Raw genomic sequence first — 12,781 nt, forward strand, 5'->3', positions numbered from 1 at the left:
GTTTGATTTTGGTTTTGGAACAGGGAAGAAATGTATATCTTTTTCCAACCTTTCCAGGTAACGAGTATCATCAATACACGACGTGCCCCAGGCACAACATTTAGCTCCAAATCCACAAAACCAGCCTGAAAATGAAGGAAATCTGAAATGATTGCATTAGAGTCAATGGAGCACAACTGTGTTGTTGTCAGACCCTGGTCTGAGCTGGCCTGATGCTACATTATGATTGGCCAGTCTGCGTCTGGGGGCGGGACTTGAAGGATCAATTTTTATTATACTGTAAAAAGAACTATATCACATTAATATTTGAAGACCTGCCATATCCTGTTATAAAGATAAACAATGAGTGTATCACGTTATAATGTGAAAAGTTTATTGTTGTTTTTCACACTGTGACATACAAACTTATCATGTTGTCATGTTATATAAGAAACTTTTCTTGTTACAACAGTATACTATTTATCATTATTGTTTCCTCATTCAAACATGACTTTTACATTATAAAAATTTGTTATAAAGTTATCACATTATAGTGTTAAAATTTTTTATGTTATAATAAGATAAATGGTATATTGTTATAACACGAAAAGTTTCTTGTTATTATGTGATAAGTTTGTATGTCGTGAAAATATGAAAATATATCTTTGGTTATAACTAAACTTTTCACTTTACAGCATGGTACTTGTCTTTTTCTGGCTTGGCAGCATTATGCTTCCATATTAATTAATAATGCCATATTAATTATTCCTCTGTAGTTTATTCTGTGCACCACACAGCTCAGCATTAATCTGTGAATTTTCATTTAACACTTAATTGTACAGATCAAACCAGTGGTTCACAACTGGTCCAGCCACAGGGTCCAGATTTCTCTTTAGTTCTTTAGTTTAAGGTCCACAAAGTTTAATATATTCAGTGTCATACTTGAGTTTGGCCATGTCGTAGAGCTAGTTTGCTGTCTCTGTCAAGCAGCTGTCTGTTATTCATTCACTCTACAACAGGAAATGGCACTTCACAATAAAAGCTTGTGCCAGAAATTCACCGTACTTCAAAATAAAGTGTGTTTTTTATAAACTTGACACATTTGTGAGTCACTTGTGGTCCATTCAGGATGGACCTGTGACCCACTTTTGGACCACGACCCACCAGTTGGGAACCACTGGATTAATCAAATGAGATGCAGCCTTTTAATTACTTTGGAGATGTTGGTAGGTGGATTTTGTTACCTGCAGAAACAGGCTAGCGGTTTCCCCCTGTTTCCAGTCATTATGCTAAGCTAATTAGCTGCTCACTCCACTTACACATTTACCACACAATTATGAGAGTGGTCTTTTCATCTAACTCTGTGTGGTGTTCTGAACAACATCCCAGCAAAGAGTGTGTCATAAAGTCTGTAGCTGGATGCTGTGTGTGTGGGTGTGTGGGTGAGATGGAAACAAAGATAGAGAGGAGACAAAACTCTGCGGCACCGTCAGCAAACTGTGAACGCCAGGGTCACAAATATGCGGTTACCCCTCACCCACGAGCATGAATCGGTGTTATGAGGACATGTGAAGCCACTGCCGAGTCATTGTCTCTGAATCACGCCCCAGACTTAACAACCTGCATGTTCATCGCCCGGAAAAGATGGCGGCCTTCCTTTCCAGCTCCCCCAGCGTCCGGGTAAACACGCGTGCATGTTTGTCACCTTGAGGCTTTCTTTCCGAGGTGCCAGAGTGAGTCATGCTTGTTAGGGCGAGGTGTGCTCGCGCGTGTACGTCTGAGTGTGTGTGTTGAAATTAGGATTGACAACAGGAAGCAGCCACATCCCATTTCTCTCCCCTCCTCTGTCAACCCTCCCGTGCTTTCAGCTTCCACATGACTGCAGATTTCTGTTTGCTGTCTGTTGCTTTAGCCTCTGCAGTGTTTTTTCCCTCACAGCCTTTGTGCCCATTCCCTCCTCTTCATTGGGTTTTTATCAGCTCTGTTTTTCCTCTCCTCTTTATTTCTGGTCTTACCCCCTTTCTCCTTGCACGTCTCCCGGGATCCAGCAGAGATGTGTTTTTTTTCCTTCTCCCCCCCTCTGCCCACCCTCCAACATCTCTCTCTGTCTTCGATCACATTCCTGAATCTCTCGCCTCTTCTCCATAAGGATTTCCTCGCTGAGTGTGGTTCCTTCAGCTGAGTGGTTAAGCTGCCAGACGGTGTAGTGCATCCGTGCATTTCTTCCTCACACGGAAAAATGAGAGGGAACGGCTTTACTGTGTTGCCTCCAACACGTTCCTCCTCATGGGATCGGTGCATCTGTCTCCAGCAACAGCAGAAATCTGATACTGTTGAATAATTAACGAAGACTAATTACAAATGCATTACAATTTTGGATGCCAAAACACAATCTACGGTGCATACAGACCGACCACAGCTACTCTATTAATAGCAGTTGTGAGATAACTATATGTCATTATACTGGAGGCTGAACTAAAAACAGTGCTCAGTCATTGTTGCCGTCAGTTTATTAACTTCAGTAATGAGAGCACAACTTTTGCTTCAGGCTGCTTAATCATACACCACATTAGGTACAGCTGCAATCATTGAATTAAAATAAATGATACTTGGACTCATTAATTGTGTGCGCCATGATGAGATGCATCATATACAGTCGAATGAATCAATGATATAATCTGCTGAGACAGTCTGCTAATGCATGTTATTTTGTCATGAGCACTTCTACTCCCAGCGTCTGCCTTCCGTCATATTCAGTGTGTTTTTTTTGATGTGCATAACACTCTTACGAGCCCCATCATCATCATCATCATCATCATCATCATCATCATCATCATCACTACAGCAACTGACTTACAAGTGCCAAAAAATTGTTGCGTGATTAGATAGTGGGAGGTTCATATTTTAAATCTCTGCAATCCCGTGTCAGTTTTGATAGTGATTTGGAGTTGCGAGCGACTTCTCCATGTGGATCTGATTATTTATGAGAGCTAATCTTGTGTCTATATTGCACAAAGCATATAATATTCTTATCAGTGCCCAGTTTAACCATCCTTCATTCTTTCCTTTCCTCTAGGCTAGGCATGATTATTTGTTTAGCACATTTCTTACACAAAGGAAATTCAAAGTGCTTCACATATTGCACGAGAAATAAACAAGAAATACAGCACTTAAACACTAAAACACAAATTGCAAGGATAGGAAGTTTATCAAATATACAAGAGAGATGCACAAGAGGTGAAGATGAAAGTGTAAAGCAGATAATGTCGAGTGCTTACAGCTGCACTCATACATTGCCATTATATTAACAATGGATTGAATGACTGTGTGTAACGTGAAAGGGAGTGCTCACAGTGATGAACCCGCAGAGAATCATCACCTGACTCCTCACTGCGTTGTTGTGGCAACATACTAGCATACATCTGATGCTGTAATTACCCACATAATGTTAGTCCATGCTGTGTTCACACTACGAGCGACAAAGCAACAGCATAGCAACAACATTAAGGCAGAGCTGCCATTGAGGTGCAGCATGAAATATGTCTGTGGCTGGTGAAAATAGTGGAGCATAAAGGAAAGTGAATATTGGACCTAGTTAAGAGTCAAGCAAGAAGCATTGGTGTTATCCTGGACTCAGATTTCCGCAGCCACATCAAATCCGTAAAGTCATCTGCCTGTTACCATTTAAAAAACATTGCTAGAGTTGGAGGAATAACGTCAGAACAAGACCTTGAAAGGCTCATCCACGCCTTCATTTCCAGTAGATTAGATCACTGCAGTGGTCTGTTTGTAGGACTAAAAAAACAAGCTGTTCGCCAACCTCAGCTTATTCAGCATGCTGCTGCTGGGGTCCTGACTAAAACTAGGAAATGTGACCACATTACTGCAGTTCTAACATCCTTACATTGGCTACCTGTCACTCAGAGAATTGATTTCAAAATCTTGCTGCTTGTGTTTAATTTGCTCTGTGGCCAAGTGGCCAAATATATCTCTGACATGCTTGTGACATATGAACCTTCAGGACCCTGAGGACGTCTGGGGCCGGACTACTGACTGTCCCAAGAGTCAGAACAAAACATGGTGAAGCAGCGTTTTGTTATCATGCAGCACAAACAAGGACTAACCTCCCAGATGATGTTAGACAAGCCCTGACTCTGAACACTTTTAGTTAAAAATGTCCTTTTTTACACTGCCTACTCCACCCTGTAATGACTGCAAACTTATTTTGCACCTCTTGTCTGCACTTTTGCTATTTTAATGGTGTTTTTTTTTTTATTGTACATCATTTCGAAATTAATTTTACCTTTTATATCTTATTTATCTTTATTCTTTTCTGTATCCTTTATTATGTTTTATATATATTTTTTTATTATTTTTATTTTTTCGACAGCAGTTTACAAAGCAAAACATAAAATATGATGAACAAAGTAATTTCTCCTGCTGTTCAAATTTTTTCCAGTTTAAAAACTTTGTAGAACATTTTGGGAGAGATTAAAGAGACAAAATAAAAGCAGTCAATGAAGTTTGCTTGACTAAATATCAGGTCATAAGGGTCTTGTGTATTTCACCCACTTCGCCCAGAAGTTAATGAACACATTTTTCTGAAAATGAAGAGAGAAAGTAATGTTTTCCATAACATAAATATCATTTACAATATCTATCCACTGCCCTAATGTTGGGGTTCAGGAAGCAACCGGCACCTTGTGAGGGCTTTCTTGCAAGCAGATATCAAAACACCAAACATATTTGTCAGAACCCTTTGCCTTAAAATTTATGTTTTATATTTTATTGCTCTGTAAAGCACTTTGAAATGCCCTTGTGTATGAAATGTGCTATACAAATAGTATAATACAAGTTTGTCATATTAACTTAATATGGTGGTAATGTCTCAATCAGTCACAGTGAGTAGGGAACAAACCATTTTTAAGGAGGATTTAGGCCAAGGCTGGAGTAAAACTGAGAAAAGTTTGTTGTAGCTTTAGTACCCTCAACTGATAAAGCCTGTCATCTCTTCATGTGGTTGAAACCAGACCATGCCTTCTGTCTATATCTTCAGTTCATCCCTGAGATCCCTGTTGATACAACGTTTCTCATGTGTTGGCTGGATGTGGAAATCCCCCTTTGCTTTTCCAGAATTAGAGAGGATAGTTTATAGTTCGACGAGGATGAGATGATTGGGAGAGCTTGGAGCTGAGACACTCTATGTCTCACACACAAACACTGGCATTCTTCATCCTTTTCCCTGTATAGTATCATCTCCAGCGTACAGTAAATGGCCTCTTTCTATCACTTTACACCCAGTTACAAAGAGCCCAATGAGCCCAGAGTAGATAAAAATCATGTTCTCTCATATTAAGAGCAATTACCAAGAGATGAACTCTAAACAGGAATCGATCACAGAGGAGAGAAAGAGAAGCTATGGCCACTTAATTTTGATATCATGTACTGATGTACCGATTGTTTACTCACAAATTGGATAGCACATGTGCTGTCTTTACCACCTGCAGTCAAACACCTCAACTAATTTTGGAGTCATATTTTTATAATCTTTGCCTGAGGATAAGAAAAGTTAACTGTGCCAGATGGCAAACTATTTTTATCGCAGAGTGCTCCCATTTCAAGAAAATTCACTGTGAGTGCCGCAACTGTTGTGTGGTTGGATCCTGGGTTATATAATGGTTAGTAGTAGTGGATGTTTCATATCAGTTGGATGTAAAAGCATCCATCCTGATGAGCGTCTTGACTTATTTATGGGCATGAAGCTATTTGAACTGAAGGGACACAGATTTTATGTCCCCATTCCTTGTGTGCAATTTTTTTAATGGCTCCTTCAGCGTTGTCAAGGTCAGATGTCTGGATTGTCTTGTTAAGCTCTCTGACTGCATTGCTTTAAAGGCTTAGGCTGTTTATAAGGACACAAAGGGAAATACATAAAGAAAGCCTCTGGGAATTGTAGAAGTCCCATATCGAGGCAGTTCCACATTAGGATGCATGAAAAGACAGAGGGACGTTCGGTAGAAGTGGGATGTAGGATGTTGGGTTGGGTGATATTCAGATATGAGAAGGTTTGTCTGGATGTGGAAAGTAGTGCTGGAACAATTGTTATTGGTAGACATACAGACAATGATAAACAGTAATTATGGTAATCGATTACTTGTCTGTATCAAGCTTGTTCCAGCTTCTCAGATGTAAGGATTGGGTGCTTTCTCTTGTTGTATATCATCTTGATAAAATGTCTTTGGGTTTCGGACAGACTGGACAAGCAACTGAAGACATCATCTTGGGCTCCAAGATAGTGATGGGCATTTTTCAAGGACATTTAACTGACTAAATAATTCATGGATTAATCCAAAACAAAAAAACTCATCCATGATGAAAATTATAATCAGTTTCAGCTTAGAGTCCAGATCAGTCTTGGTCTCAAGAACGCTTTTTGAAGGTTCTTGGTCTCGTCTTGGACTTGACAGCAGTTTTATTCAGTCTTGTCTCCGTCTCAGGCAAAGAGGACTTGGGATTTTATTTCAAGACCATTACTGTGGGGATATCATTAAATTGCCTGTGCAAAAAGGAGTGTTGAATAAAGGTGGTGAAGTTTTATTTCAGCTCCTTAGTGTTCCTATTTGTTTGCTCATAAAAAGAACAAAGGAACAGTCCCACACATGATTGCCTGTTGATTATATTATCAAGACATTTCTTATGGGTCACTCATATGTCATTAAAGTGGTCAATGGAGAGGAATCATAATTTGTTTTCTTGGAAATACGTTTCTCAGATCAATTTGAGAAGCACTTATTGTTTTCGTGTTCTTCATTTTATCGTAAATGTGTCATGTAGTGTGGGACTCGCACTGGTCTGGCCTTGGTCATGATGAGGGCTGTACCTGACTCAGAATTGTGTCAGTCTAATCAAATTTAGATGTGTAATACAAATATTCAACGACTCCTTCAGAGTGATGGCAGCATTTATGTAATATAGTAAACAAGCTAGCGATGCTAACGATGAATCAGAAATGTGCATCATTTTTTGCCGACACTACATATCAAGCGAAAGCCGGAGACTGTGTTGTATTAAGTATCTGTTAGCTGTAAATCCATCACTTCTAAGCAGAAGAGAGAATATAATGATATCTTGGTGGATTACGGTGGAGAGTTTCTTCTCCTCCTTGCTGCTGCATTACGTCTGCAGCTGTCTGTACCGAAGAGTAGCTCACTCTGCAGCAAAATCTGGTGACCAAAACGTCCCCAGAAGTACGTTGCACAGCACACTGACTAGCAAAAACAAAACAAAAAGACTGCTGGACTTGAAGCAATCTCAGTCGACTGAGGGGTCTCCGACTGATGATTCAGCCCTAGTAATGACTTGTTCTCAGTTTAAAAGGTCTTGACTAAATCACTGGTTTCAGCCCTCATGAAAAGCAGAGTACTTCAAAACATAATAATAAAAAAACATAATCTTTTTTTTTTGTTGTAATAATATATCAAATGTGAAAACAAAGTGATTATCAGTCACACATAGACAACCAATAGAGAATTATTAAGAAGAAGACATACTTTATCAATCCCTGAAATTAAATTTTTATCACTATTGTTATTTACGTGTTACATTGTCACCCAAATCTGCAGCTCTCCTCTGCTTTACGGAGCTTTATAGTGAGTTTTAGCTCATTGTTCAGCTGTCCGACTTCACTCTGACTGCTCTGATGGTGTGAGTTTCAGCTCCAGTGAACCCCTGCACACTACCTGCTCAGCACCAACAGCAAACAGACACAGTTAGCAACTAGCTAGTGAACATAGTGGAGCATTTAGTAGCTAAAGAGTCAGATATTTCCCTTAGGAGTTGGTAGAGACCAAAAACAAAGCAAAAAGAGAGTGATTGTGGGACTTATGTAACAGGTGGACACAAACACAACTCTACATAAATGATAATGGTCCTAGATCACTGCTGAGTGTGTAAATAAGCAACTGTTTGCTGACACGTTAACGTAAAAGGTGATTACATGACAATGTTGTTTTCACGACTTGTTTCTGCTGCCTCCAAGTGGCCAAAAAAATGATTACGGTTACAAAGGTTACCAAGAATACCATTTATGATTGACAGTTTTTGTTTTAACTTGTTCTATGTGACTAAGCTGCTCATCATCAGGACATTAAGGACTGCTTATATTATTTATAATCAGAGCTTTAACTTACCGAGTTAATATGATATAACTAATCACATCTGAACATGTAGGAATGCTTAACACCAAACCATACACAGATTTTTTTCAGGTGACACTGAACAAAATCACTGCAGGGAATGCCAGAATTATACAGTGTGCTGTTCAGGCTGCAGACAACTACAAACGCAGTCTGAGTTCCTGGTTTGTTTGCCTCTGTATGTGTAACACACTGTCCCTTAAAATGACGGGAACTTGGCCCTTCTGTGCCTGCGGCGGTATAAATACCCAGCTGCTCTCTCACCCTCTATTCCTCTTCTCCCTCTCCCTCCCTTTGTGTTGGTATTGTGTATTTATCTCTGTCACCAACCTCGGTGTACGTAGTCCCCATACAAAACGGGCAGGACGGCAGCGAATGTGAATGTGAGAGATTGTAAAAAAAAAAGTACTGCAGCAAAGTACATTTTTGCCACAAGCGAGGTTCAGCAGATCTGTAATTTGCCCCCAAATGAAACAGATTGACAAAAAAGGTTTTAATAGAGCTCACAGCTGAGTTTAAAGAAAGTCCTATTAATATCTCCGTTCCCCTCTCTGCCCTCAGGGAAGTTGCCCAGATTGACCAGTTCCTTCAGGAGACGGCGGCACGTGAAGCCAATGCCAAGGTGCGGCTGCAGCAGTTCATCGAGGAGCTGCTGGACCGTGCGGACCGCGCCGAAAAACAGCTGCAGATCATCAGCAGCTGTGGCACCACGCCAAACGGCAGCCTGGGTCGCTGCAGCCTCCAGGCCTCAAAGGGCAACGGACGCCAGGTGAGGATATCTTGACTATCCTGTCCTATCTTGTGTTGATGATTTTTTAGACATTTCCTGTTCTGTGCAACAAAATAATATACAAATATACAAAATATAATACACAAATTAACACTGATCACATTGAACTGCATCATAATACAGACAGCAATATAAAAAATATATGTCTCAGGTCTGATTTTGTGACATATTTTAAATGTTATAATAAACTATGAATTCTTGTTTCACCATCCATCACTCCTCAGTATGCTGCTTCCAGCTTTCCGACAGTCCTTGACAGAGCAGCTTTTTGCTTTTGAATAGTGCATAAGCATTGATTTTATTGAGTAATGTCCCTGTAATGCACCACAGGTCGAGCCCATAATAGACTTGAAGATGCCGAGACAACAAGTCTGCTCTTCTTTATAGAGCCGAAGTGCGGTAACTGTCCAGAACATTCCCGTGTTTTCACACACCAGCAGGTGAAATCCAATAAACGAGATTCACCTCAAAATCTGCACACATGCAAGACGAGATGATACTGCGCTAAATTCAACCTACAGGCTCGGTGTTTGTTAGTAGAACAGAAGATCGTGACTGTGTGGATGTAAATGTGGTCTGAACGTGTGCGTGAGGTCTTTTGAGTCATTTAACTCATTAGTTGTTTCTTCTGTTCCAGGAATCAGTCAGTCATTAGCTTTCTGTTGACTGTATTAACTCGACTTTAGTTAAGCCTCCCACAGATGTTCTTTATTACCTGAAATTGACAAATGACCTAAAATCACAAGGTATGGATATGAAATGGGTGCTTTAAGGGCACATGTGGTATTTTTCAACCTTATTTCAACCATACTTTGTCTGCTTTTAGGCCCAAGTGACGAATGGAGACAACAATATTTAAAACTGGTCCAGTATTTAGTGTACACCAGCAGTGTACATCCAGTTAAAGTGTTTGTTTTTGCCACTGTTATGTTCAGATTATTATTCTGAAAGTATGACAACATTATGGAAAGGATCCCTACAGAGACAGACATTTTTGTCAAAGAGTAAGATCCTTTTTTTTTAAACCCAAAACAACCCCAAAATCGCTATTGATAAACCCACCAGACTCCATTCAGTAAACATTAATTTTAATGTGTATAGAGCTATCATATTTTCACATCTAACTGGGTGAATTAAGGGTTTCTTTCAAGCAAAGCACAGGCAATGATTGTTGAAACAGTGGAAAGACGAAGATGGCTTTTGTTGGTTTTATTTTGTTTCTGTTAACTTTGAATGAAGTTTGTTTTACAGTGCTAAAGTTAATGTTTATTTGAATGGAGTCTGGTTGGTTAGACAATAGCAATTTCTGGGCTGTTTCTGGATAAACTAAAATATTCTTACTCTGACAAACAGGTTTATCTCTGTAGGGATCCTGTTGTCAAACACTTAGAAAATCAATCTAGGGGTACCCAGTAGCTCATCTGGTAGAACAGGCGCCCCATGTACAAAGGCTCTGTCTTGCCACAGCAGCCAGGGGTTTGATTCCAACCCACAGCCCTGCGCTGCATATCAACCCCCCTCTCTCTCCCTGTTTCACGCTAATACTGTGCTATCAATTAAAGGGAAAAATCCCCAAAAAGTATCTTTAAAAAAAAAGAATGAAAAGAAAATCAGTCTAAACATGTCAGTGGCACTTTTAGTGGATGTGAATTAATGGCGCACAATTGCCCATTCACATTACATTGCAACCTTTTTCACCACTGCAGGGTGGGGTGTAGCGCTGTCACTCGATATCGGACTAATTTCAAAAACTGTTCTTTGCTTTTAGTCACATAGACACAAAAAATGGAAGTAAAGGGTCCACGTTAAAAAAAGCTACCCTTTAAATTATTACCTCCGCCAAGGAGGTTGTGTTTTCGCCGGCGTTGGTCTGTTTGTCTGTTTGTCTGCAAAATAACTCGAAAAGTTTGGAACGGATTTTGATGAAATTTTCAGGAAGGGTTTAATGGGACAAGGAACAGATGATAACATTTTGGTGGTGATCGGTTGAAGCGAAGTGGATAAAATAATAAAATCTCTCTGAGTTTCCGAGTGCTCTAGTTGTACATGGGATTTTATTTTTCTAAAACATTTAGGTTTTGTGTGACTTACCCTGACAAATGATCTTGGTTTCTTTTCTTTAGTCCATCAGATTTTCAATGTCCCAATTACACATTGGCTTAATACACAACCTGGCCAAAAGAATGTGGACAACAAAACACGACACTTTTATATGTGATGTTAAACATCTCTTTGCAAAAACATGGGCATTAATACAATGCTCAAACAGTCTCTGCTCACAGATTTTGACACCTGATGGCAGGAGTTTGCTCCCATTCAGTCACAAGACCTCAGTGAGGTTGGTGCGTTGATGTTGTTTGATGAGATCTGGCTTGCTGTTTCCATTTCATCCCAAAGTTGTGGATAGGGTTGAAGTCGGTGCTCTGTGCAGGTCAGTCAAGTTACCCAAAATGTGGACTCCATCTCTTTATGGACCTGGCTTTGAGCACAAGAACTCGGCTCACTTAAACACAATCCAGCCATCACTATTATGCTTTGTAGACTGGCCGTCATTAGGTTTTTGTAGACAGCTTCATTTGTATATCTTTGTAAACAAGGCCTTGATGGGTAAACTTTCCCCATATATGTGTAATCTCCTGATGCAGACCTCCAGCAGCACCAAGCATTGTCTCACTAGTTAGCTTTTTTTTTTTTACCAGGTATTTGTTTTATCAGTATTTGCACTGAGCTGGGGAAAAAGCCTTCTACTTTGCTCCCTAAACTCTGAGTTACCTGCAAATTACATCATGATATTTTGGTCCCCTTAGAATAATTTAAAAGCATGTTAAAAGTCCAGGTAACTGAGAAATGCAACTGCTCTTTTCAAGCTGGTTTTAGTCTTTTCTGTGAGTGTTTGATGATTCTGTTTTCCTGTCTGCTGTCTGTCTTTTTATTCCCATTCTATTTCAGCTGTAGCTGGTGTGCTGTCTTGGCCAGTTCTGACCTTGAGAAAGAGATTTCTATATCAAGGGACTGTGTGGTTAAATACCAGTTAAATAAAAGAAAAAACTAAACTAAATTTTGTCCGCCAGCACAGACACAAAGAGTAGAGAGCAAATAGAGAGACAGAAGTGCCCTTCTCTCTTAAAGCCAGACAAAACTCAGATCAAATGGTAAAGCTAGGTGCTGATCAAATAAGAACCAAGATTATAACCCTTTTTAAACAGGAACTGTGCAAATTTGCAGGAAAGCCCAATCAGTCTTTTTCAGCATTGGCAGTATAAAAACAAAATCGGGGAGTGCAGCAAAATGCCGCCTACCTACTTTTGTTTATACAGAATGCGCCTTTTTTGGGGCAATGGGGGGGCATGAGCAAGTAACAAAATGTGTAGCTCAGCGTGTGACATAAACAGTGACATGGGAGGGAAGCCGCGGCTGGTCAGTCCTTCGGCAATTCTCTCGTAAGTCGGCCCATCCTTCACCGTTCCTGTTATTTGACGGTTAATGGCCTCTTTGTTTGCGAGGGCAAGGAGGGTGCGCAATTCCTTGTCTCCTCAGTTGCTCATTTTTACAGTGTCTGTCAGGTTTGTGTTTCCCTCTTGCTACTGGCTGCTCATTCCTGCTATCAGTTGTTTCCTGTTAATCCACCGCCAGTGGCTCGCACATGCGGCATCAACAACAGCTCCTCCCACAAGGCTTAAACAGCCCCTCCCATGGCGGAAGGCCGCCTCGTTCTGTTTAAACCAAAAAGTTTCCGCCAATATCTCTACCCTACGAGGCGGAAAATTGGGCACCTCGGATCAACTCGCCAATCCGGCTCTGTGTGTCTAAACGCTTG

At 40.3% G+C, this 12,781-nt stretch overlaps 1 protein-coding gene across 3 annotated transcripts in view; it reads left to right on the forward strand.

Moving 5' to 3' along the window:
* The window catches only part of fbxo41 (F-box protein 41), an 81,333-nt gene that overhangs the window by 39,850 nt on the left and 28,702 nt on the right, over positions 1–12,781 (forward strand). For all 3 annotated transcript variants that reach the window (XM_050045510.1, XM_050045508.1, XM_050045509.1), the window contains exon 4: positions 8,736–8,943. In XM_050045510.1, coding sequence (XP_049901467.1) covers positions 8,736–8,943 — 208 coding nt within the window. The remainder of the gene's footprint in view (positions 1–8,735; positions 8,944–12,781) is intronic.

The sequence above is a fragment of the Epinephelus moara genome, chromosome 5, assembly GCF_006386435.1.
Source record: "Epinephelus moara isolate mb chromosome 5, YSFRI_EMoa_1.0, whole genome shotgun sequence".
In the NCBI taxonomy this organism is placed as follows: domain Eukaryota; kingdom Metazoa; phylum Chordata; class Actinopteri; order Perciformes; family Serranidae; genus Epinephelus; species Epinephelus moara.